The sequence below is a fragment of the Haliotis rufescens genome, unplaced genomic scaffold (assembly GCF_023055435.1).
Source record: "Haliotis rufescens isolate VD_foot unplaced genomic scaffold, xgHalRufe1.0.p SCAF_15, whole genome shotgun sequence".
In the NCBI taxonomy this organism is placed as follows: domain Eukaryota; kingdom Metazoa; phylum Mollusca; class Gastropoda; order Lepetellida; family Haliotidae; genus Haliotis; species Haliotis rufescens.
Window position 1 is genome coordinate 21229882 of NW_025963835.1, and position 27394 is coordinate 21257275.

Genomic DNA, 27394 nt, shown 5'->3' on the forward strand with positions numbered 1-27394 from the left:
TAAGTAGGCATTACGTTATATCAAAGACATAATAATATTATCAAGAACAGACATTGTCATTTATATAATTGAAGAAGATCTAAGAAATACGATTTTGAATTTTGGAGGAAAAGTGAAAACCTGTTGCATACTGTACTTTATGAATAGGGTGTGGATATGTCTTCAACCGTTTTTGTATGAGCTACAGTAATAACAATTGTTTGCAAAATGAAAAATGGATAAATTGAAGAGAATCCGTGTGTTGAAAGCAGCGTCACGTGTTTACACGTATTGTCCTTTTTTTCCACATAACGACATAGTCAATTCGAATAAAGTCAAGTCTTTGATGCATGTAAATATAAACATCGGTATGAAATAAGGTCCTTATTTATACCTTTCATGTAAAAACTAACAGCTATATGTATGAAATATCGGAAATATATTTACAAAATATCAATGAAATATGTTATGTTACATTTTTCATTACCAAAACGAACAAAAAAATTATATCAGCGAATGAACATGTTCATATAAATGTATAGATCTACCAAGTCTATTTGTTACACAAATCAATTTTGTAACATAAATTATTTCGGATTCACAAGTAATTTTATATTCATAAACCTATAGAATACTTTTCTCTATTTTATTTCAAATATTAGTCATGTTACCAACTGCTTCTGAAGCGCCTCAGATAACTATGGGATACCTTCCCGCCAAGCACGCGTCCAATAAATGGCAATTCGTGTGTAACACCAGAGGCGACACATATTGATTAACTGACATCACTGTTACGTAATCACATCGTGTTGTGATGATGATGATCTAATAGACTGCCCGCGTGCCTTTGTTTCGTACTACATATTCAGCTCGGAAAACAAGCCATTGATTAGTTTCCTTAATTAAATCACAATCGTATCTCATCACTTCGACCGGCTTGTTTCAAATATGGATTTTAAGTTTTGATAAATATGTTCGACTAAAGTGACATTTAAATTTTGACGAAATTAAAAATGGATAATCGTTATTCTAAAAATAAGTTGATTTGGAATAGAAATATACTGTGTATCTAAAATCAAGGGCACCTGTTGTGCTGATAAAGGTAGCGGGCGGGCAAATAGTATATATATGATTGTCAATAATGGAACTGTGGGTAATAATGGCCGCCAAGTTCATAGTTAAAATTTAGATGACAACATGAGTTATGGTTCGGGGATGCAACAAATTAGAGGACAGTATGCTATTATTGGATATTTGAGAACATGTAGAAAGAAATGGGGTTCGTTTTGCCTTTAGAATTATTTCGCCCTAAGCGGAGACATGTGAACGAGGATGGTGATAAAACGGAAAGGTGAGTGATAGGGGTTTGTTTACATCGTTTCCCTGCAAAATACTTTAACAATTAAATCAAGATGTGTGAACTAATGACCTAAGGTCTTTAGTGCATGTTATCAAATACCGCACTGAATTATTTTAGGGAGTTGTGTAGGGCTTGAGGGTCTATATATCCCCAGATTCATGTTTCAAAATGCGGCCATGTGGAGGGTAAACGAGTCGTTGCTTGTCATATTTCCCCAAATCACTGATTGTCCATCGATGACATGCATCTGATTAACTAATTAGTGGCACTGCAATCAAAGCAAAATGAGTTGTTAGACACCAAGTTGTTTTCGAGGTGTTAATTCAAGTATTACTGGTAGTCGGAAGACGCGCTTGTTCCCCTGGTTACTATATCAACTATATCGGGAGAGGCCCTTATTGGGTTGTAAAATGTTGTTATTAGTCGACAATTTAAACCGTAAAAGGGATTGACATGTCATCAAATTTGTTATACTAACATGTAATCTGTCAGTACGATTCTCTTTTTACAACTTAATTTGTTGATATTGTTTTCAAGAAGAAAATTGAAAATAAATATATCCTGATTCAGTATTATGCAGGGATTCTTTTGAAATACTTTTTAATTTGAGGCTATTGTCAGATATTCATTTAAGGATTGACTGTGTATTTTTTCCAGTTCATTGAGGTATGAATTGAAAAACCGATGTGCAAACTGTATGAATCTCGCTTTGAGATGAAGTATAGGAACATTTATGAATATTTCTTCCTCTGAAACTTTATCTGCAAAGGCTATATTTAACTTCTTGCCTAAGTCTCATCTGCATTTTCGTATATATATTTCTCTGGAACTAGTTGGATTAAAATGATGATCCATGATCACACAGAATTGTTATCAAATGTCTGAGGTGTTTATTGTTTGGCTATAAACAATGTAAATGTCATTTGACCAGTCATAAACCATTGCCTGAAACACTTTACTATCTATGCAAGACAAACATATGTGTCTGGTAGTAACAACCATAGATCATAAACTATCACACCACTCCTGACCACTGCCCTCATCCAAATCCCCTTCTCTTATCGTGAGTGAGTTAAAATTTAATATCGCATCGGCATTATTTCAGCCATATAGCAACTCTTCCCTTATCCAATTTGGAAGTATTGAAAACATTTCTTTAACTGTTTCTGGCATAATGGTGGGTACTGACCTTACCAATTAGGTACTGATTTGAATTGATCAGGGATAGACATTTTACACTAGTGTGCTTGTCCTAGACTACTGAAAATTTCCTTCTTTAATCATCAAATCTAAATAAAAAATAATTTATTTTTTGTACAGTGTTTGAAATGAAGGATGAAGAGGAGGTTATTCATTAATAAAGGCCAAATGGCCATGAGTTTGTTAACATACTTGATACACATGTGTGAACATGTGCTAAAATATTAATAAAAAAACAGTCATGGTTTTACATTCGTAATTTCATAGGTAGATGACTTTTCAAATATATGGAGGGGGGCATGGGTGGCCCAGTCGTCTAAGGCGCCGCGATTCGCTGTGCAGAGTTGCGTCCCTTGGGCACGCCAGAAACCTATGATTGTGGGTTCAAATCCCGGTTCGCCCCGATTATGTTTCTAGGTTTGTCAGCACCATACCCGTGCTCGTGGGTTTCACCGAAGTGGTAAACGTCTGAGACCTGCATCACTTTGGGCTTTCCTCCCACATTAAGCTGACACGCCGTGATATAACTGGAATACTGTTAAAAGCGGCGTTAAACCCAACTCACTCACTCACTCACTCAAATATATGGACATATTTTTGATAATAGATTTTTAGTGGTAGATAGAATATTGATAAATATTTGAAAGGATTGCTCTCAATAATATTGGGAGGGTGGGGGGGGTGGGGGAGATGAAATTTGGAAATTGAGCTTGAATAATGTTATAACCCTTATGTTTAATGTTAGAGATTTAGGGGTCCGTTATATTCAAAGACCATACATGACATCATGGACTCCAGGACCCCTGTAGTTTGACCACTGTCTGTAGGCCTGTATATGTAACAAAAAATATAATCATTTATTAACTTTGTTTCAGATTTCCAAAAGGCAGCAGCCTTTATTCATGAGTTTTTGCTCAAACTAAACGAAGATGGCGAGTGTGCAGAATTACGGGACACACTTAACTTGGCGTTGTTGCACATGCAGAAGTACTATCGGATATTACAATCGCGCTCGCATGAGAAGAACTCGCAAAATACGTTACAGTTGACGGCGAGAGGGCTGAGCCCCATGACCCCATTTGTAGATACCCCTGACAAGTTTCAGTGGAAATGGATGAGTATGGACAGTTTCACACGGCTGGCATCTACCATGAGTGTAGAGGACAGTATGAACTTCGTCAGACTACCTCCTGTCATTCAGGCAGCCATGGATGGCGACTTGCAGGAAATTGAGCGACTTGTTCACCAAAGTAAGTTAGCTTGCTGATTGATGATCATATGCACTGTACAGTGTGTGTAACATGGTGGTGTACAGTATGTGTCACATGGGGGTGTACAGTGTGTAACGTGGTGGTGTAAAGTGTGTGTAACATGTTGTACTGTACAGTATGTGTAACATGGTGGTGTACAGTATGTATAACATGGTGGTGTACAGTATGTATAACATGATGTACTGTACAGTATGTATAACATGGTGTACTGTACAGTATGTGTAACATGATGGTGTACAGTACAGTATGTATAACATGGTGGTGTACAGTATGTATAACATGATGTACTGTACAGTATGTATAACATGGTGTACTGTACAGTATGTATAACATGGTGTACTGTACAGTATGTATAACATGGTGGTGTACAGTATGTATAACATGATGTACAGTACAGTATGTATAACATGATGTACTGTACAGTATGTATAACATGGTGTGTTCTGTACAGTATGTGTAACATGGTGGTGTACTGTACAGTATTCGTAACATGGTGGTGTACTGTATGTGTAACATGGTGGTGTACAGTACAGTATGTGTAACATGGTGGTGTACAGTACAATATGTGTAACATGGTGGTGTACAGTACAGTATGTGTAACATGGTGGTGTTCTGTACTGTATGTGTAACATGGTGGTGTACTGTACAGTATGTGTAACATGGGGGTGTACAGTATGTGTAACATGGTGGTGTACTATACAATATGTGTAACATGGTGGTGTACTGTATGTGTAACATGGTGGTGTACTGTACAGTATGTGTAACATGGTGGTGTACAGTACAGTATGTGTAACATGGTGGTGTACTGTACTGTATGTGTAACATGGTGGTGTACTTAAAGTATGTATAACATGGTGGTGTACTGTACAGTATGTATAACATGGTGGTGTACTGTACAGTGTGTGTAACATGGTGGTGTACTGTACAGTATGTATAACATGGTGGTGTACTGTACAGTTTATGTAACATGGTGGTGTACTGTACAGTATGTGTTACATGGTCTGTTCTGTACAGTATGTATAACATGGTGGTGTACTGTACAGTGTGTATAACATGGTGGTGTACTGTACAGTGTGTGTAACATGGTTGTGTACTGTACAGTATGTATAACATGGTGGTGTACTGTACAGTGTGTGTAACATGGTGGCATACTGTACAGTTTATGTAACATGGTGGTGTACTGTACAGTATGTATAAAATGGTGGTGTATAGTATGTATAACATGGTGGTGTACTGTACAGTATGTATAAAATGGTGGTGTATAGTATGTATAACATGGTGGTATACAGTACAGTGTGTGTAACATGGTGGTGTACTGTACAGTATGTGTAACATGGTGGTGTACTGTATAGTATGTATAACATGGTGGTATACAGTACAGTATGTATAACATGATGGTGTACTCTACAGTATGTATAACATGGTGGTGTACTGTACAGTATGTATAACATGGTGGTATACAGTACAGTATGTATAACATGATGGTGTACTCTACAGTATGTGTAACATGGTGGTGTACTATACAATATGTGTAACATGGGGGTGTATAGTATGTATAACATGGTGGTGTACTGTACAGTATGTATAACATGGTGGTGTACTGTACAGTATGTGTAACATGGTGGTGTACTGTACAGTATGTATAACATGGTGGTGTACAGTACAGTGTGTGTAACATGGTGGTGTACAGTACAGTATGTATAACATGGTGGTGTACTGTACAGTATGTGTAACATGGTGGTGTACTGTACAGTATGTGTAACATGGTGGTGGACTGTACAGTATGTATAACATGGTGATGTACAGTACAGTACAGTGTAACATGGTGATGTACAGTACAGTATGTGTAACATGGTGGTGTATTGTAAAGAAATAATGCACAATTTGACCATGACAATTTTTATATGGTTTCACACCCCAGCTCCTTTTAGCACATTGATAAAAAGAGAAGTTTAAACAGGAATATTATAAGTTGTAGCACTTTCATGAGGGCTACGTGAGGTTTAATGCGTCCTGTGCTAGGTCTTGTACCACTCACTGCCAGTTCATGGTATAAAACCTAACGCGGGATGCATATTACCTAGTGTAGCTCTCATGATACTGCTACAATGAATTTATCTTTCCGACATATTTTAATATGACATTGTAAAAGAATTAAAACAAATTCAAAATTGATAGAAAACAGTTGTTTCAATTGAGCTGAAGTTAACTCATGGTATGTCACGTGACTTTCATGGACTTGGAAAAAGCATGCAGCTTCTTGCTTCGAAGCTGGGTATAAGGGATTTATTCTCCCGCTGAGAAATATATTACCCTCCATGACGGGATACATCAAATTTTATCAAGTTCACATGAACCAATCAGGTCTCATCATTCTGACATGGATGTATAATATAAATTGTTCTAGCCTTTCAAGGAGAAAACAGCTCTTTCACTGTGTTCTAGACTTACATATAGTCTCTGAAATGAACATATCGTACAGAAATAAACAGTTGTTCAGTTATCTTAATAAAAATCTAATAAAAAGGGAGCCCAGTGATTCTCTTCATTTTCAGATACTGCAGTAATCTAGACTTGCCAAACATTATAGACTTGCATGGGCTGTAGTTGATATAAATGTATCAGGGTCTGTAAGACAGACTAACTGTGTTCATGTGATAACTTAACATGATAATCAAGTGTCTGTGCTGGTGTAAGACATCACAAGGACATGCGGAGATAACGCATTAGACCTGATGAGATAAATACCAGTCACTACCAGTGAGCATGTCGACCAGGAGATTTGGAGATAACTTTTACTATGTGTGAACGGATATTAATCACTACAGGTCGAAGTGTATCATGTTTCGTGTCACGTGTCACATGTTATGATGCACTGGTGGACCATTACAGCCTTAAGACACTTTGCTGCTAGAATCTCATGTTTGTGTGGGGTTACAGCTTGTGAATTGGACATTACCACTGATACGAGAAACTGTCAAAATAGTGATTGCTGAAAATAGAATTGATGGGGCAATATTGCGCAGAAGGCTGTCACTGATTCGTACTGTTGTCATTTTTGTTGGTAACGATAAATTAATCTGTCTGTGACGTTACTATAGTTGACATGTCCCTTGTGTCCCTTGTGCACGCCAGAAACCTATGATTGTGGGTTTGAATCCTGGTTCGCCCCACATTAAGCTGACACGCCGTGATATAACTAGACTAATGTTAAAAGCGGTGTTAAATCCAACTCAGTCACTCACTCACTATTTTTATCACCCCGACGTATAATGACAGGGGGATATAGCCATCAGTATGTCTGTCCGTCCGTCCGTCTGTCCGTCCGTCTGTCCGTCCGTCTGTCCGTCCGTCTGTAATCATTGTTTGTCCGGAGCATATTTCCTAAACCGTACAATCTAGCTTCACAAAACTTGGTACACTTACCAATCAGGCTCAGTAGTAGTGCCTTTTGCTATTTAGAGATTTTTAGAATTTTATATTTTTGTCGTTTCCATGGAAATATGATGAACTTAGGAAATTTGAGGGTAGTGCTCCGGACCATATCTCCCGAACCATACAACTTAGCTCCTCAAAAGTTTTTACACCTATCAAGCAGGTTATGTAGTGGTGCCTTTGCTATTAACAGATTTTTTCTTTTTTTTTCTTTTTTCAATTTAAATTGAAAATTGATGAACCTAGGGTAATGTCCTCGCCTGGAGCATATCTTCTAAACCATGCGACAGAGATTCACCAAACTTTATGCACACATCAATCATGTTCCCTGGTAGTGCAGTTTGTTATTTATAGATTTTTATCTTTTTAATTTGTAGCCCCTGACATATAATGAAACTAGTTGTCATACAACATGTACATTAACTATATCTTTCACAGTACACACAGTTTACCGACATGCCACGTCGGGGGGATATGTCATCTTCGGATGACTCTTGTTAAATGTTGACTTCAATATGTTTTTTTCATTTATGGAGTTATAAGTGTAAAAAACAGTGTTCAACCTAGGAAGAATACCTGGTTGAGAATCTCAGTCCCCAGCAACCTATGCTTGTTAGAAGAGGTGATTAATTTATGAATTGGGTGCTCCGACTCGATGCCTTGGTTTATTGCAGTGCTTCAGATAAATCTTTGAGCCATTGAGTATTTACTTGCATTTTATCATTCACTTCGGGTATTAATAGCTTTCTTTGGGTATTCAATATATTTGTTCTCCCTTTGGTTCAGTCTATTTAGTATTGGGTATTTTTAAACCAGCGAGTGAACCATTTCTAAACTTATTTGTCATGCAGTTTCAGGTGTCCATGGTAGAGGTGAAACGATACAGCAAGGTCACGAAACAACATGTTTCCCGACATGCATATTTACGTCAAATCGTTTGGAAATGTCTTGACTATAAATATGCAAGAGTAGGGTCAAAAGGAAAAGCTAGATACTTGTTCGTTGCAGCATTTTTAATGGTGAACGTTATTACAACACATTTTGTGATTTTGACTGAAGAAAACGCCAGGGTGTCATTAAACGAACATTAATATATTTTAGCAAGTGTATCGTCTTGTATCGATACATAAAAAAAGTATCGTGTATAGTTTTGGCGCAAGAAAACTTATGATGCACCGGTGCACCGATGTATCGTTTCACCGCTAGTCCATGGTGACAGTTTCTAAATTGCAACTGTCCATGTGATGCCCCAAGCCCATGTTGCCTTCGCTCATCCCAGCGATTATACATATCTAAGTTACAATAAGCAAGACATAGCACTTTTTCCATTTTTACTCCAGTAGAGTTCATATAATCATGATGCCTGCATTCGATCAGTAAATAATGATCTGTAAAGACACATAGGTTCACAAGCTGAAATATCTACATTGGATAATTAAACAGTGGTTTTATGACTGGGATCCAGTTCCGCTTTGCGATCTTAGCGCTGTGACTTTTATAAGTCATATATATGTTAAAGTGTTGGAGTTATGATTGTCTTAGTTGTACGACTGTCATAAGTCTGTGTTAAAGTATAGGAGTTACGATCATCTTAGCTCTACGACTGTCATAAGCCTATGTTAAAGTATAGGATTTACAATCATCTTAGCTCTACGACTGTCATAAGTCTTTTTTAAAGTATAGGATTTACGATCATCTTAGCTCTATGACTGTCATAAGTCTATGTTAAAGTATAGGTGTTACGATTGTCTTAGCTCTACAACTGTCTTAAGTCTATGTTAAAGTATAGGTGTTACGATCATCTTAGCTCTACAACTGTCTTAAGTCTATGTTTAAGTATAGGTCTTACGATCATCTTAGCTCTACAACTGTCATAAGTCTGTGTTAAAGTATAGGAGTTAGGTCTTAGCTCTACGACTGTCATAAGTCTATGTTAAAGTATAGGATTTACGATCATCTTAGCTCTACGACTGTCATAAATCTATGTTAAAGTATAGGTGTTACGATCATCCTAGCTCTACGACTGTCATAAGTCTATGTTAAAGTATAGGATTTACGATCATCTTAGCTCTACGACTGTCATAAGTCTTTTTTAAAGAATAGGATTTACGATCATCTTAGCTCTATGACTTTCATAAGTCTATGTTAAAGTATTGGAGTTACAATCATCTTAGCTCTATGACTGTCTTAAGTCTATGTTAAAGTATAGGATTTACGATCATCAAAGCACTAAGGAAGCTTTCTAGAACAGCGCCTACAGGCCCCTGTGTCTGTGTGGTTGGTTTTGAACACTGAATTCACGTGACGGAACTGTTGCTGGCTTCTGAAGTTTCTGTGAACAAACACTCGAATACAGAGATAGTTTTATTTCTGTTTCCATCCGCAGTTAACCAACAGAGATCGAAATGAAGCACCAAAGTGAAGCGTCCTTGTCCTAACTCTAATGTCAATATAAGAAAGTCCCGGGGGTCCCGAGATTCAAATACTATAGCTGCAAACCACAAAGACCCCAGGACCCTCTTTTATTATTAACACTGCTAAAGTTTTAACTTTTTCAAGCTTTTTGCTTGAGTTTTGTTATTTGTTCTGTTCGGTAATGTTGTGTTCCTTTCGGTCAGATCCTGTCTGTGTGAATGACCAGGATGGTATTGGTCGGACGGCGCTGACCTACGCTGTCCACTTTGACCATCCACAGGCGGTCAACACGCTATTGGAGCAGAGGGCCGATGTTAACCTAACTGCACATGGTAAGTTTTTAAATATCACTCTTAAAGATAAGGTCACCAAAAACAAAATATATGTTTTTAGAAATAAGGTAGACGTTATTCTGATGATGGTAATACTTAATATAACTGTTATATAAATTTTACATGGGTTTAGAATACCTGACTTAAGTTTTGTTTGTAGAAGCCTGTAATGCTTATTTTGACCATACCATGTTTCACCAAATTCCTGCCCTGCGGCATGCAGTCTCTATCATCAGGCGGGACCCGTGAAGATTCCGGGGTAGAATAGGTCTTCAGCAACCCATGCTTGCCGTAAAAGGCGACTATGCTTGTCGTAAAAGGCGACTAATGGGATCGGGTGGTCAGGCTCGCTGACTTGGTTGATGCTTGTCATCGATCCCAATTGCGTGGATCGATGCTCATGATGACAATCACAGGATTGTCTGGTCCAGACTCGATTATTTACAGACCGCCGTCATATAGCTGGAATATTGCTGAGTGCGGCGTAAAACAACAAATCAACCAACCATCAGCAGGCGGACCCACCCTTATATGACTGAAAAACTAGCATCAAACCAAACTCAACAAGTTTTGAGAAACTAATTCTTCAGAACCAATACAGCCTATTCTACCCTGCGGCTTTGTGTGGTATTTGTGTATCTCATCTCCATCATCAGCTTCAGAGGGAGTGGGCAGAATAATACAAAAACCCTTTCCTTGGAATAATGATGTGTTGTCTGTCGTTTATAATGTGTAAATGGGCTTCACCAAGTTATAATTTTTAAATATTACTGTATTTTTAATTTATGCAGTAGTGTTATCAGTGTTGAGAGTACTGACTGAGAGAAAGATTGGAGAAATTATTTTAAAGAAAAAAACAAAGCATTAATGCGAGTTACTTGCCTTCTTTGAATATCTATTCAATGAGACCGCCTCCGTGGTCTAGTGGTAGAGCGTCCGAACGGAGAGCTGAAGGTCTGGGGTTCAATCCCCGACCGCGTCATACCAAAAGACGTTAAAAGTTGGTATGTTGTTACCCTGTCTGGCGCTCGGCATTAAGGGGCTAAAACAAGGACTGGTAGGCTTGGAGTCAGTATACTGTGTCTGAGTGGGGTATCCATGTTAAACTGCGGCATGGTATCTCAGTGAGCTAGCACTATAAATCGGCATCAGTCTGGACTAGTACAAGCAGCCACACATATACATACACGTGCATGCACGTCGCTATATAAGTGCAGTAATCTTGGACGCGACGTTAAACCCCATTTCACCTCACCTCACCTATTCGATGAAATAGAGCACATAATTTTTTATGCAAAAACGTTTTACATTTTTTAGTGTAAAAGAACCCGGTGGGAGATGAAAAATAAAAAAAATGCCTATGGCCTAATCCAGATGTCTGTTTCCAGATGGTTCTACCGCAATCCACCAGGCGTGCCATGACGCCAACCTATCGGCCCTGAGCCTCATGCTGGACTATGGGGGTGACGTCAGTATACAGGATACCCACGGGCGTGCTGCCATCCATTGGGCCGTCACCTCCCCCAGTCACGAGTGTCTAGCGGTAAGATACAGACTATTCAAGGATGGTGCTGATGTGGGTAGATAGTAGAAAGAAACACTTTAGTCAGTGAACACTAATAATTTTACTTATTAAACAGAACAAATTTGTTTTTAGATCATATTTATTCCCTAAATGGTTGAACACACAAACATTCACCTTTTTTGTTAAACTTTGATTTTTCTTTCTTGAAACTTTTTTTTTGTCCAATACAAGTACCATGTAAGCAGCCACTGTCTGAAAGTTTAGAGTCAGAATGCAGTTGGTTGGTTGGTTGGTTTGTTGTTTAACGCTGCACTCAGCAATACTACAGCTGTATGACGGCGGTCTGTAAATAATCGAGTCTGGACCAGACAATCCAGTGATTAATATCATGAGCATCGATCCATGCTGAAGTGAAGATCCGGGTTGGAATAGGTCTTCACAAACCCGTGCTTGCCGTAAAAGGCGACTATGCTTGTCGGGAACGGGTGGTCAGGCTTGCTGACTTGGTTGATGCATGTCATCGTATCCCAATTGCATGAATCAATGCTCATGATGTCAATCACTGGATTGTCTAGTCCAGACTCGATTATTTACAGACCGCCCTCATTCAGCTGGAATATTGCTGTGTGCAGCGTTGAACAGCAAACAAACCAACGTTATTTAACAGTGTTAAACATAAGGAATGGGGTCAGAGCTCTGAGGTCAGAGGTCCTGAATTTAACAAAGATCCCAAACTAAGTGTCCTTGACCTTCAAATTGAGATAAATCAATATTTTGTTGAAATTTGGCTTCTTCTTTAAGTACTTATTTTCTTAAATTCAGAGGCATTCTTCTTTATTGGTTCTGTTGTCAGTGCAATACTAGACACCTCTACAAAGACGTGACATTAACATATAATTTTATGATTTATTCGCAGATTACATCCATATAGTGGCTTCAGATCAGGCCTAGATAAATTCATCTTGTCAATAACTAATGAAAAGATGTAGAGAAATAGGGAAGGGGAGGTGAAATGGGTTTAACGTTGCATTCAGACTCGTCCAGACTAATGCCAGTTTTATAGTGCTGCCTACTAGGATACCATTCCGCAGCATGACATGGATAACCCACTCAGACAAACTCAGCTGATGATTCCAAGCCGACCATCCTCGTTTTATCTCCTTAATGTCGAGGAGAGAACCATGATGTCCTTTGGTTAAAATACTAGATCCAAGGCACATGGATGCCCTGCCTTTCTGTGGTTCACTGTTCTAGTGATTGATTCAATTGATGACTGCCCAGCCACCCTGTGATGATGCATTGATCGGTTTCGTCCAGAATTGATTGTGAGGAAATGTTCTATTTCATATCACATTTGTTTGCAGTTTTTCCTTTGATGTGTAAATAATTACTCATTCATCAACACTATGAAATCAATAAGTTTTTAAAACTCTTAAATTTTGAAATCATGGTAAAACTATGTACAACTCCGAAGGAGCCATGTTCATCTTTAATGGAGTTTTTTTAATTGAGCTCTGCACGCCTGTAATGGAGCTATGCTCTGTTTAATGGAGCCATGCCCTGTTTAATGGAGCCATGCTCAGCCTTAATGGAGCCTGGTCCCTTTAATGGAGCCATGTTCTCTTTTATTGGAACCATGCTTATCATTAATGGAGCCATGATCAGCCTTAATGGAGCCATGATCAGCCTTAATGGAGCCATGATCAGCCTTAATGGAGCCATGATCAGCCTTAATGGAGCCATGATCAGCCTTAATGGAGCCATGATCAGCCTTAATGGAGCCTAGTCCTTTTATGGAGCCATGGCCAGCTTTAATGGAGCCATGTTCACTTATATTGGGACCATGCTTATCATTAATGGAGCCATGCTCAGCCTTAATGGAGCTATGCTCCCCTTAAATGGAACCATGCTCAGCCTTAATGGAGCCTAATTCCTTTAATGGAGCCATGCTCACCTTTAATGGAGCCATACCCAGCTTTAATGGAGCTATGCTTCCCTTTAATGGAACCATGCTCAGCCTTAATGGAGCCTAATCCCTTTAATGGAACCATACTCAACTTTAATGGAGCCATGCCCAGCTTTAAGAGAGCTATGCTCCCCTTTAATGGAGCCATGCTCAGCCTTAATGGAGCCATGCTCAGCCTTAATGGAGCCATGCTCAGCCTTAATGGAGCCATGCTCAGCCTTAATGGAACCCTGCTCAGCCTTAATTGAGCCTACTCCCTTTAATGGAGGGGTGTTCACTTTTATTGGGACCATGCTTATGGTTTATAGAGCCATGCTCAGCCTTAATGGAGTCTAGTCCCTTTAAAGGAACCTCACTCACCTTTAGTAGAGTATTCCTCATCTATAATGGAACTAGGCCTCTTCAGTGTTAGAAACTAACAGTTTTCGTCCATTCGTCCTTATAATGATAACATATAACCAGACCCTTAAAAATGGCAATTTTCTACTAGTCCTTATGATACCTTTACCATCGGGCAGTTTGGCAAGGGTATAGGACTAGTGCCAATTTCTAACTCTGCTCTTTAATGTTCTAATTTACTTACTATTTGTTGAAATTACAGTAACATATATAGCAACCAATCAAGGATAAACAAACTGATGCAGACCAATGAATGATACTAAACCCTAAGTGGTCTCCAATAGTAGATGCAGTTGTCAGTCTGTGATCACAACTTTTGAATCTGCTAGCCCCAACCTGTTATATGCTGTAGATGTTTAACAGTGTTATTATATGGAGATTATTAGCTGAACTTATCAGACCAAACTGTGAACAGAATGTTACTAGATTCTGGCTTCGGATTCGTGGAAAAAGCCACAGACTGAGTAATACCGTATTCGACGTAATAAGCGCCACTCTCTAATAAGCGCCCACGGCGATATTTGCTAATATATTGGCTAGTGAACAATACCAATTAGCACCCCTTCTGATAGATCAATGTACACAACACTTATGTACTCGCGTATAATACGTACTCGTGTGTTATATGCACACTAAATTATGGGTAATTTAATTCTGGAAAATGTATCTCTCGTATATAAACATTTCAGGCTGTCAGCATAATCCACAAAATTTATCTTTCAACTCTGGTTTTTTTTTTACCAAAATAATATTCTAATAAGAGCCCCCTGTTTCTAATTTTGAGAGCGCCCTAGGCGCTTATTACGTGAATACTTAAGGTATTTACCTCACAAAAAAATATGCCCATCACCAAAAATGAACGGGGTTTTATCTAGGATTCAAAACTAAGTGCCCTTGGCGGGCAAATGGATATTTGTTTTTCCAAAAAAATCTTAATTGGTATTATGTAAATTCTTGATTTTAATAATTTCAAAGATACTTTAACATTTGGTTTCTTGCATGACATTTGATGCAGTAATGCATTATTGAAAAACCTCTTTCTCTTTATTTGTTTTGTTATCAGTGAAATACCAGTCACCTTGACCAAGCCGTCACACTAATTATGACAACATTGACATGAATTGGGATCTTTTTGTTTCAATTTGCGAATTTTTACTGACATTGCTGCAGACTTGGAGGCGAATACTGGCTCCTGAGCAGGGCTAAATGAATACATGAATGAATTACATGAATGTATTCACAAGATGTTTTTCTCGGAGTAGATCTGCCTCCATAAACGCAGATAACTCCACATGGCCGGACATATTTGCCTGTGGCTTACGAGGGAAGCAGTAGTGTGTGGTTTACGCTAACAACTACTAACGAGATGTTGAGAGGTGAAAGGTCAGCAGGGAGTTGCTGCCCCGGGGCATGATGTAATGTAATCACAGCGTCATGTTGGCAGTCCGCCACACGGAAACGAAAGTGTCCAGATTGTACCTGTCACTCGCGGTGTACTGGAATCTTAAATGTGACAGTGATTGTTTCTTTGACACAGTATATTTACTCTGAATAAGATTACGTAGGATCTGTGTAAGCTTCCCCCTGTCGGCTGGCTTCAACCACAGCCACCACAAGGAGTGTTTTTGATGTGTATGTTCTATATTCTCCTGTTAACAATTATGTTTATTTTATGATAAATGCTGATTAATAAAAGTTGTTTTATTTTAATTATTCTTCATATAAGGTGAAATGTGTCTGGTTATGCTGTCAGTCTGACACAGTGTAATATGTTTTCAGTCAGATGATTAAATATAGTTAATGATTAATTTCACAGTATATATTTTATGATTAATTTCACAGTATCTATCGCTGAGAAATTCACATGTTGAAAGTAAAACAAGGAAGTCATCATGAAAACAAGTGGACTTCTACTGAAGTTTAATGCCAGGGAATTTAATTCTACTAATGTTTATTTCTATTGAAGCCTTGTTCTACTGGAGTTTCATTGTACCCAAGTTTCATTCTACTGAAGCTTGTTTCTACCCAAGTTTCATTCTACTGAAGCTTAATTCTACCCAAGTTTAATTCTATTGAAGCTTAATTCTACTCAAGTTTAATACTACTGAAGCTTAATTCTACCCAAGTTTAATTCTATTGAAGCTTAATTCTACTCAAGTTTAATACTACTGAAGCTTAATTCTACCCAAGTTTAGTTCTACTGAAGCTTAATTCTACCCAAGTTTAATTCTACTGAAGCTTAATTCTACTCAAGTTTAATACTACTGAAGCTTAATTCTACCCAAGTTTAATTCTACCAAAGCTTAATTCTACCCAAGTTTAATTCTACTGAAGCTTAATTCTACCCAAGTGTAATTCTTCTGAAGCATACAGATATCCCACACCCTTTATATATACATGTATATAGTAACTAGTGTAGTAGTCCCACTTGAACCAGGCAATCATGTTTACTCTCTTCACAAGTTCTGTCAGTTTTGTTCACTTCCAATTTGTAGCAAAATTATTACATTGAGATCTGGTCCAGAATTATAGCCCTTAAATGCTGCTAGTCAATGAGGACTACCATCAATGGATCTTTACTTGTCCTCAGCATCATTTAGTAGTCTGCTTTGGCTGCTCCGTACAGGAAGAGACATAGCTGTGTGTACCAGGATGTGAGGACGTCAAACAAGGAGGAAGTGTATGTCCTGACAACTAATTCAGCCCTTCGATAACTGTCTACTTCAGTTACAAAACCTCCTCACATACTACAGGTCTGATGTACTGTTAAAGCAGTATATATATTATATTATATTATATTATATTATATTATATTATATTATATTATATTATATTATATTATATTATATTATATTATATTATATTATATTATATTATATTATATTATAAAGAATCTCACCCGAGTGTCTTTTGATATCAAATATATCAACACGAGTTGATAAAAGTGGAAAAATTCCAAGGCTTATAGACAGTAATTAGCAGTGTTTTCAGTGTAAAAAGTACTGCTAACAGCTTCAGTAGCAGAGCCATGATCTAATCCAAGCGATATCTCCTGTGGGAGCCAGTTTTGGATGATAAATAATATTTCTGATTGTGTGTGGCCTTATTCAGTTGCAGTTCATCAAATTTATCTCCAATTAATAAATGTGTATTCGATACTGGGATACTATTATTATTAATATTCATCTCCTAAACAATAATCAACTTAACACAAGGTTTATGTCACAACAGTGCTGGACAGTCTACTGGCACGACACTGGTCACAGTCAGGACTAGTTGTTTTTGTATCATGTTACATTACAACTCGTCTGAGGTGAGCTGTTGACGGGATGCATTAAACTCTGGTGTTTACTCCTTAATGTACACATTTCACATTCAACAAACTCAATTTCACCAAAGTGGTAAACATCTGAAACCTTCATCACTTCGGGCTTTCCTCCCACGTTAAGCTGACACGTCGTGATATACCTGGAATACTGTCAAAGCAGCGTTAACCCCAACTAACTCACTCAAGAAACTAAATTTTGTTTCAGTCATGAAGATCTCTCTTCGTTTTCACATCTGGTTTACAAAAGTATAGTGATTAATCGTTAATCTATTACTTGAGATGTGTTAAATATTAAATGATGTGCAATGCTTACATCATGTTCAAAATTATATGTGTCATCGGGTCTTTGTTGTCTGTTTCATTAGTATTTTGACTTTGATACTTCCTTAGTCTTGAACATTAGGGAGGACAGAATGTTGGTGGTTCGATCCCCAGACCCGTTATACCAAAAGACGTTAAAAGATGGTACTTGTTGTTTGCCTGGCTCTCGGCATTATGGGGCTAAATCATTTGTGGACTGTTCAGTTTGGAGTCAGTATACTGTGTCTGAGTTGGGTATTCATGTTAAACTGCGGCATGGTATCTCAGTGGGCTAGCACTATAAAACTGTCATTTGCCCGGACTAGTACAAGCAGCCACACACACACATGTGCATTTATGTCGCTATATATAAGTGCAATAGTTGTGAATGCAACATCAAACCCCATTTCACCTCCCCCATCTCAAACTTTGGCGACCCCACAGGGTAACATGACCCCCAAAATTCCATGCTTAACTTCAAACACTGTAACAAACACAATCTGTGTCGAAAATTATATGGAAAATGATGAGTTGAAACTTAATAGCTCCCATTTGATTAAAAGTTATTTGTTAAAACTATAACAGCACAACCTTGAGTCAATCTTGGATTGTCTTGACCAAACATTGACCAAGGAATACCTCAACAATCTCTCCCTACCCAGCCTACATAACCACTCTCCTGGCCTACAGAATGTAGGTGAAACTGCTATGAATGCCACATTGTATTACACTGTCATTGTAATGACCTACCAAACCAGCACGGATATTTATAATTCCTTGTAGGTAGACATCTGATTCAGACCAAGCAGTCAAGCAGTCACAAGATTTCTATAACTGTATTTAGTGACGTACAATGTCTTGTGTTCGGGTTCCGGATACGTTTCATTAAAATATATATACGTTAAAAATACTTGTCACAAAGTGACTGACACCGAGATTCACTGTTTGAAATTAAACATGAATGTCAAGCCGTCCTTCATGTGACCCTATAAGGATTTGGGGCTCGAGATTTATATACAGCAGACCTCGAGGTCCCCCTGTTTCTCGAAGACTGAAATGTGATATTTGTAGAGAGAGTCCTGGTATTGTAATTTTCTTTGGTTGCTAAGAGGCTGGTTATTGTGGAGCTGGGTGATATATTAGCAAGTCAGCCCTATGCCAGCCAGGCTACAGCTAATGGCTGTATGACGTCAATCCCTGCCTCGTCAATCCCTGCCTCGGCTAGTATTGATTTACAAGCCCTTGCTGTGGGCTGGCGAGAGAATTACCTGCTCTGAAGAGCTTCTCTTTATCAGCCCCGTGATAGCTCAGTTGGTAGAGCGGAGGACTGTAGAGGTTTAGCTGACATCCTTAGGTCGGTGGTTCAAATCCGCCTCGCGGGAACTTTTTGGAGTTTTGAACGAATGAATTTTTGTGTGTGTTGAGAAGTTTTACAAATGTTTTGATTTTTTTGTGGTGAGTGAAATTATTTTTTTTATTTTAACAATGGAGAAATAATGTATCAGAGTGTTCCACTTGTTTCATTAAAAATTGAATTTTCTTGTGGGGTACGTACCAGGTATTGATATTGGAATGGGCATATAGTATCCCCTGTATTTCTTTGCTGTGGTACATGTATTATATCAGGACTGAGGCACATCTGTGACAACATATTGATCTGAAGCCACATCTGGTTGGTATGGTTTAGGCTCTCCATATTCTTTTCTGTGTTTCCCATCACTGCCCTCCCTGAATTTTCATTCCAACGTGAAATAATAAAATGTTTTTTTTCATCATAATTTTCCCCGCCGCTGTGGACATTTATGCCCTGATGTGATAAAGAAAACCTCCTACAGTTGCACATAAAAAACAATTAGTAGAAATCATTTCTTTTATTTTTTCACTTTTTTTAAAAAGGTTGGTTGGTTGGTTTGTTGTTTATTTGGTCTGTAAATAATCGAGTCTGGACCAGACAATCCAGTGATTAATATCATGAGAATCGATCCACGCAATTGGGATCGATGACATGCATCAACTAAGTCAGCGAGCCTGACCACCCGATCCCGTTAGTCGCCCCTTTCAACAAGCATATTTGCCTTTTAGGCGAGCATATTCTACCCCGGATCTTCACAGGTGACATAAGAATAGTACTGCTGAATGTTAGATCTCAGAAAATAACAATAAACTGGTGGATTGTCATCTTGACCTATTCTATCTCCGGATCTTCACGGGTGACATAAGAATAGTACTGCTGAATGTTAGATCTCAGAAAATAACAATAAACTGGTGGATTGTCATCTTGACCTATTCTACCCTGGATCTTCACGGGTGACATAAGAATAGTCCTGCTGAATGTTAGATCTCAGAAAATAACAATAAACTGGTGGATTGTCATCTTGACCTATTCTACCCTGGATCTTCACGGGTGACATAAGAATAGTACTGCTGAATGTTAGATCTCAGAAAATAACAATAAACTGGTGGATTGTCATCTTGACCTATTCTACCCTGGATCTTCACGGGTGACATAAGAATAGTACTGCTGAATGTTAGATCTCAGAAAATAACAATAAACTGGTGGATTGTCATCTTGACCTATTCTACCCTGGATCTTCACGGGTGACATAAGAATAGTACTGCTGAATGTTAGATCTCAGAAAATAACAATAAACTGGTGGATTGTCATCTTGACCTATTCTACCCTGGATCTTCACGGGTGACATAAGAATAGTACTGCTGAATGTTAGATCTCAGAAAATAACAATAAACTGGTGGATTGTCATCTTGACCTATTCTACCCTGGATCTTCACGGGTGACATAAGAATAGTACTGCTGAATGTTAGATCTCAGAAAATAACAATAAACTGGTGGATTGTCATCTTGACCTATTCTACCCTGGATCTTCACGGGTGACATAAGAATAGTACTGCTGAATGTTAGATCTCAGAAAATAACAATAAACTGGTGGATTGTCATCTTGACCTATTCTACCCTGGATCTTCACGGGTGACATAAGAATAGTACTGCTGAATGTTAGATCTCAGAAAATAACAATAAACTGGTGGATTGTCATCTTGACCTATTCTACCCTGGATCTTCACGGGTGACATAAGAATAGTACTGCTGAATGTTAGATCTCAGAAAATAACAATAAACTGGTGGATTGTCATCTTGACCTATTCTACCCTGGATCTTCACGGGTGACATAAGAATAGAACTGCTGAATGTTAGATCTCAGAAAATAACAATAAACTGGTGGATTGTCATCTTGACCTATTCTACCCTGGATCTTCACGGGTGACATAAGAATAGTACTGCTGAATGTTAGATCTCAGAAAATAACAATAAACTGGTGGATTGTCATCTTGACCTATTCTACCCTGGATCTTCACGGGTGACATAAGAATAGTACTGCTGAATGTTAGATCTCAGAAAATAACAATAAACTGGTGGATTGTCATCTTGACCTATTCTACCCTGGATCTTCACGGGTGACATAAGAATAGTACTGCTGAATGTTAGATCTCAGAAAATAACAATAAACTGGTGGATTGTCATCTTGACCTATTCTACCCTGGATCTTCACAGGTGACATAAGAATAGTCCTGCTGAATGTTAGATCTCAGAAAATAACAATAAACTGGTGGATTGTCATCTTGACCTATTCTACCCTGGATCTTCACGGGTGACATAAGAATAGTACTGCTGAATGTTAGATCTCAGAAAATAACAATAAACTGGTGGATTGTCATCTTGACCTATTCTATCTCCGGATCTTCACGGACCAGATGCATTTTGTAAAAATTCAATTTAGGTATAACTAAACGAACTACCTTTTAAGTTGTATTGTATAATGATGCATGCTTTGAGGTATGAGATATAGAAATATGTTTAGTTTTAATCCTGTGCATACTCTTCACGCAAAAACTTTGTTGGGCGGGGGATATAGAAACGGGCTCCTTCCGTCCGTCCGTCCGTCACGTTTTGTTTCCGGAGAATAACTCAGAAACCGTTCAATATTTTTTCATGAAACTTTGCAGGTTTGTCAGGTACATGCTGAACTGGTGCCTTTTGCTATTTATAAATTTTATAAATTTTTATTTTTTACGTTTCCGTGGCAACAAGATGGACTTAGGTTCCAAACTCTTCTTTTTTTAACAATACATAAGTTCCACCTCGGTTAAAAAAGGTTAGGGTTTGTTTAGATTTAATTATGTCATAAATCTGCAACAGGGGCGGGGGATATAGCCACGTTAGTGGCAAACTCTTGTTTGTACTAGTTTTATGTTAAAATACTTACGACATGTTCATTAAGATTAGTAGGTCAGTTTGCACTGGTGGGGTTAATAAAACTGTGCCTTTCACATATTTTTTCTAGTTTTTAGTCTTTATAGGGTTGGCAGAAAAAGATAACAACATATGATCTGGTACCCATCTCCTGGTTTCATGGCAGAGAATGTAGTGGTCTGTCTGTATGAAGCTGCCATGGCAACAGTGCTTACATCATGAAGTGTGTATCAGGGAAGGTATTTCAGTATCAGTATTCACAGGTGGACATTATCACCTGAAGGGTATTGATTTCCACCATGGTAGGGTGAGATAGGACAGGTGTGTTTGTTCGATTACATTGACTCATGAATTATAGTCAGTCTATATATATTCCTCCGAACAAGTTACAGAACACCCGCAATTGTGTGTTGCAATACCCACCAGCCATGACAGATTTACCGTAGTCATATAAAAAAATTGGCTGTTCTTTAAATTTTTGTATAGTATATATATTCCCTCTGTATTGAAGGTTTTGAGGAGTGGAGATATTTAATTAGTGTCTCCCAGCCCCGTGATAGCTCAGTTGGTAGAGCGGAGGACTGTAGAGGTTTAGCTGACATCCTTAGGTCGGTGGTTCAAATCCGCCTCGCGGGAACTTTTTTAACATTTTGCTCAGTAGAATATTGAATTATTTTTATAGTGAAAGGTGAAGAGACAGAAACTGGTTAAATGTTTAATAGAATGTGATGTCAGTGTTTTGAAATTTTGCTTACCGTATTCGATGTAATAAGCGCCCCGCTCTAATAATGGCCCACGGCGATATTTGCTAATATATTGGCAAGTGAACAATACCAATTAGCACCCCTTCCGATTGATCAATGTACACAAGACTTATTTATTCTTGTATAATACGCACTCATGTGTTATATGCATCCTTAATTATGGGCAATTTAATTCTGGAAAAATATATCTGTCGTATATAAACAGTCAGGCCGTCAGCATAAACCACGACATTTATCTTTCAACTCTGTTTTTCCACCAAAATAATATTCTAATAAGAGCCCCCTATTTCTAATTTTGAGAGCGCCTTGGGCGCTTATTATGTTGAATACGGTATATGAATATTGAAGTGTTTTGAAAATGGAATGATAACTTTTGAATAGTTGTCATTGTTAACTGGTGCAGTGTTTGAATCTATTGTTGCCCCAGTCAGTTGAAGGTGTTCATATGACAACAACACTCTTATTATAAACATGAATGAACGTTGTGTGAGTGAGTGAGTTGGGTTTAATGCCGCTTTTAACAGTATTCCAGTTATATCATGGCGTGTCAGCTTAACGTGGGAGGAAAGCCTGAAGTGATGCAGGTCTCAGACGTTTACCACTTCAGTGAAACCCACGAGCACGGGTATGGTGCTGACAAACCTAGAAACATAATCGGGGCGAACCAGGACTTGAACCAACAATCATGGGTTTCTGGCGTGCCCAAGGTGGCAACTCTCCACAGTGAATTGTGGCGCCTTAGACGACTGGGCCACCCGTGCCCCAAATGTTGTGTGATGTCAATAATAGCAATATTTAGGCTGCATCAAATCAGCCTTTCAGTTTGAAAAATAGTGATCGAAATCATGAACAAATATCTATGGCATTGGGTCACAATAACACAATCAGCCAAGTCCTTGGGCCTGACCCGTGGCTAAGAGTGGTGATTCAAATCTGCCGAGAAACGAGAAATAGATATATTTTAATAATTTTTCGTCAATAAGACAGTTCCCCCATGGGGATCCCAGGTTAGAATTGGTCCCTATCAACCTATGCTGGTCATAAGAAGCGACCAAATGGATCAGGTGGTCAGACTTGGTTACTTGGTTGATTGCATGTCATCGTACCCTGGCGGCATCAATCGATGCTTACAATATTGATCACTGCATTGTCTGGTCCATGTCTGGTGTATTGATGAAAAGGAAAAGTTAAATTTCTTTGCCTTTCAAACAGCTGTACATTTCTTATGGAAAAAGCCATTTCACCATTAGGACAGACTTTTTGTGGAACTTTTTACTCTGAAAATGAAAATGAAAAGAATGGGGTTTGTTATTCTGCCAACCAGGAATAAGTAAAATGTTGATAAAACAACTCATTTGCTGCACTAGCAATATAAATAAATATAAAAGTGCTATAAATAAAACCTGTTGAAAATTTTACCAATTTTTTTTTAAATAATTGGGGACAAAAGAATGTACAAAAAATTGTGGCTTTATATTTCTGAAGAACTGCCACTACATATATATGACAAAATATGAAAGTTTGATTTAAACAAAGGCAGAATCTTTGAAAGGGTTATGAGATTCATCTTCAGACATAATTAACACCAGTGCACTTTAAATCTTGCAATGAAAAGAATGATGAAAACATGGACCTATATAACAAGTTATACAAGTCCGTGATGAAAATAAAATAAATAAAATTCAAAGAACTTCAAGGAAATCACAATTTCATTATGAAGAACGTGTTCACAGTTGTGATGTGTGTTGAGTACGTATGTTACGTCATGTGGAGTGTATGGTGTGGGTGAAGCTGTGGGCGCTGTAGTGTGTGTGCGTGTTGTCATCAATAGGCAGGCAGGATGATTGATCTGAGTCATCCCATGGAAGTGTTGTGGATCTTGTAACACTGCATCTGTCGTGTGATGGGACTCTCCCAGCCCCGTGATAGCTCAGTTGGTAGAGCGGAGGACTGTAGAGGTTTAGCTGACATCCTTAGGTCGGTGGTTCAAATCCGCCTCGCGGGAACTTTTGAGAAAAGTTATCGTAGACTTTCAGTTTTTGACTAATTTAGATGTGTTGACATATATTTTCGCAAACTTTTGTAGATCTAAGTCTTTGTTATGTCTTTTCAGATTTGCTCACATAAATATTTTGAAATATTTTTATGGTGAAAGGTAAATAGATGCCAACATGAATAGGTTAATTGTTTCAGTAAATTGTCAGTCAGTCAATCAGTCAATCAGTCAGTCAGTCAGTTAGTCAGTTAGTCAGATAGTGAGATATGTTATATAGCTTATTGTGTGTTTATGTAGCGTTAATCATGTGTTAAGTTTGAAAAAATGTATTATACTCTAAGTCTCGCAGGATTCCGTGAATGGGTTTTTCAGAGTGGCTTCAGAAAACCTTTTTCTTACTGGAATTGAAAAGCTTCACTGTCGATATGAGAAGTATATTGAAAAGCAGGGAGATTATGTTGAAAAATAAAATTAAAAATACTTTCACAATTGTTGGTTTTGTTTGTTAGGCTAAGAACTTTTTGACCAGCCCTCGTATTTGCTAAACTTTCATGACAATTGGATATGTGTTACAAAAATTGAGATTAATAGCCGAGTGTGTTTTCAAAGACTTGCATAATATATTTTTATTCCTAATACGTGATATTTACGATACACTAACACATGAGGGTAATAATCACTTTTTTATATAGTGTCATTTGTCAAATAATTGTGTATGAATACAATGTTTGAGTGAACCGCCCTATTGGGCATATAGTGCCAAATGAAGTGTAGCAGACATTACATTGATGTATGCAGCTTAAAAGTAGTTCCTGATAGGTGACCTCATTTGCATATTTGTATAGATATCAACTTTATTGGACTGGTTTATCACACAATAACTCCCGTGAAGATCTGGGTTAGAGTAGGGCTTCGGCAGCCCATGCTTGTCAGAAGAGGAGAAGCTGTCCTGACTTCATTGATGCATGTTATAGTATCCCAATTGCGTAGCTTGATGCTGACATGATGTCATTCACTGGATTGTTTGGTCCAAGAATGGATGATGTCAGGTCCTAGACGTGATGATGTCAGGTCCTAGACGGGATGATGTCAGGTCCTAAACGGGATGATGTCAGGTCCTAGACGGGGGCATGTCAGGTCCTAGATGGGATGATGTCAGGTCCTAGACGGGATAATGTCAGGTCCTAGACGTGATGATGTCAGGTCCTAGACGGGATGATGTCAGGTCCTAGACGGGGGCATGTCAGGTCCTAGATGGGATGATGTCAGGTCCTAGACGGGGGCATGTCAGGTCCTAGACGTGATGATGTCAGGTCCTAGACATGATGATGTCAGGTCCTAGACGGGATGATGTCAGGTCCTAGACGGGATGATGTCAGGTCCAAGAATGGATGATGTCAGGTCCTAGACGTGATGATGTCAGGTCCTAGACGGGATGATGTCAGGTCCTAGACGGGGGCATGTCAGGTCCTAGACGGGATGATGTCAGGTCCTAGACGGGATGATGTCAGGTCCTAGACGTGATGATGTCCGGTCCTAGACGGGGGCATGTCAGGTCCTAGATGGGATGATGTCAGGTCCTAGATGGGATGATGTCAGGTCCTAGACGTGATGATGTCAGATCCTAGACGGGGGCATGTCAGGTCCTAGACGTGATGATGTCAGGTCCTAGACGGGGGCATGTCAGGTCCTAGATGGGATGATGTCAGGTTCTAGATGGGATGATGTCAGGTCCTAGACGGGATGATGTCAGGTCCTAGACGGGGGCATGTCAGGTCCTAGACGTGATGATGTCAGGTCCTAGACGGGGGCATGTCAGGTCCTAGATGGGATGATGTCAGGTTCTAGATGGGATGATGTCAGGTCCTAGACGAGATGATGTCAGGTCCTAGACGGGATGATGTCAGGTCCTAGACGGGGGCATGTCAGGTCCTAGATGGGATGATGTCAGGTTCTAGACGGGATGATGTCAGGTCCTAGACGGGATGATGTCAGGTCCTAGACGGGATGATGTCAGGTCCTAGCCTAGATGGGATGATGATAGGACAGAATGATGAGACAGACAGGAGGGTCTTCGTGCAGCCTATTGTTAGTCCCTACCTCAAATATTCATGTGGGATTGTTAACATTGTCTTGGGCTAATGAAATTGATCGGCAGTTTGCCACTGAGTGACCTGCCAATATACCAATATGCCGTGTTACCTCTAACAAGAGTTGGGATTGCTCAACACTGGGTCCCCAGTACAAGCCGAGACTTAGATACACTAAGGGGCAGTCGGGTAGCCTAGTGGTTAAAGCGTTCGCTTGTCACGCCAAAGACCCGGGTTCAATTCCCGACATGGGTACAATGTGTGAAGCCCATTTCTGGTGTCCCCCGCCAAGATATTGCTGGAATATTGCTAAAAGCGGCGTAAAACCATACTCACTCACTCACTTAGATACACTGGGTTGATTCATGAATTCAGTAATACGTGTGTACTGCCTGATCAATACACTACTTCCTCATGTGTATGTCTCTGTATGTACATGGTCCTGTCAATCAGCATCCAGTATTAGAGGAAGTACGGTACTTTATCTTGTGTACATAACGCCCTCCTGTGTGTACAGAGTGATATTAGTAACAGACACGATCCTGTCAATTAGCGTCATATTGTCAACAACTCTAACATTTTATAGCCGTCATGTGACGTACACAGGTATATATCGTGAGCTGTCTGTCTCGTCTCTTTGGTAGATGTATTGTGGGTAATGCTTATCTCCCAGCCCGTGATAGCTCAGTTGGTAGAGCGGAGGACTGTAGAGGTTAAGCTGACATCCTTAGGTCGGTGGTTCAAATCCGCCTCGCGCGAACTTTTGA

The 27394-nt window shown here is 38.9% G+C and overlaps 1 protein-coding gene and 4 non-coding genes across 6 annotated transcripts in view; all 5 read left to right on the plus strand.

The window, feature by feature from the left end:
• Positions 1-1121: 1121 nt before the first annotated feature.
• The window catches only part of LOC124135185 (espin-like), a 51738-nt gene continuing 25465 nt past the window's right edge, over positions 1122-27394 (plus strand). For both annotated transcript variants that reach the window (XM_046500425.2, XM_046500426.2), the window contains exons 1-4: positions 1122-1330; positions 3415-3789; positions 9864-9992; positions 11381-11535. In XM_046500425.2, coding sequence (XP_046356381.2) covers positions 1312-1330; positions 3415-3789; positions 9864-9992; positions 11381-11535 — 678 coding nt within the window. In that variant the 5' untranslated portion in view covers positions 1122-1311. The remainder of the gene's footprint in view (positions 1331-3414; positions 3790-9863; positions 9993-11380; positions 11536-27394) is intronic.
• Trnay-gua lies at positions 18807-18892 on the plus strand. The gene is given in 2 exon segments: positions 18807-18843; positions 18857-18892. It is a non-coding gene; the product is annotated as a tRNA-Tyr (tRNA).
• On the plus strand, positions 22328-22413 carry Trnay-gua. Its single transcript is given in 2 exon segments — positions 22328-22364; positions 22378-22413. It is a non-coding gene; the product is annotated as a tRNA-Tyr (tRNA).
• Positions 24461-24546, plus strand: Trnay-gua. The gene is given in 2 exon segments: positions 24461-24497; positions 24511-24546. It is a non-coding gene; the product is annotated as a tRNA-Tyr (tRNA).
• Positions 27301-27386, plus strand: Trnay-gua. The gene is given in 2 exon segments: positions 27301-27337; positions 27351-27386. It is a non-coding gene; the product is annotated as a tRNA-Tyr (tRNA).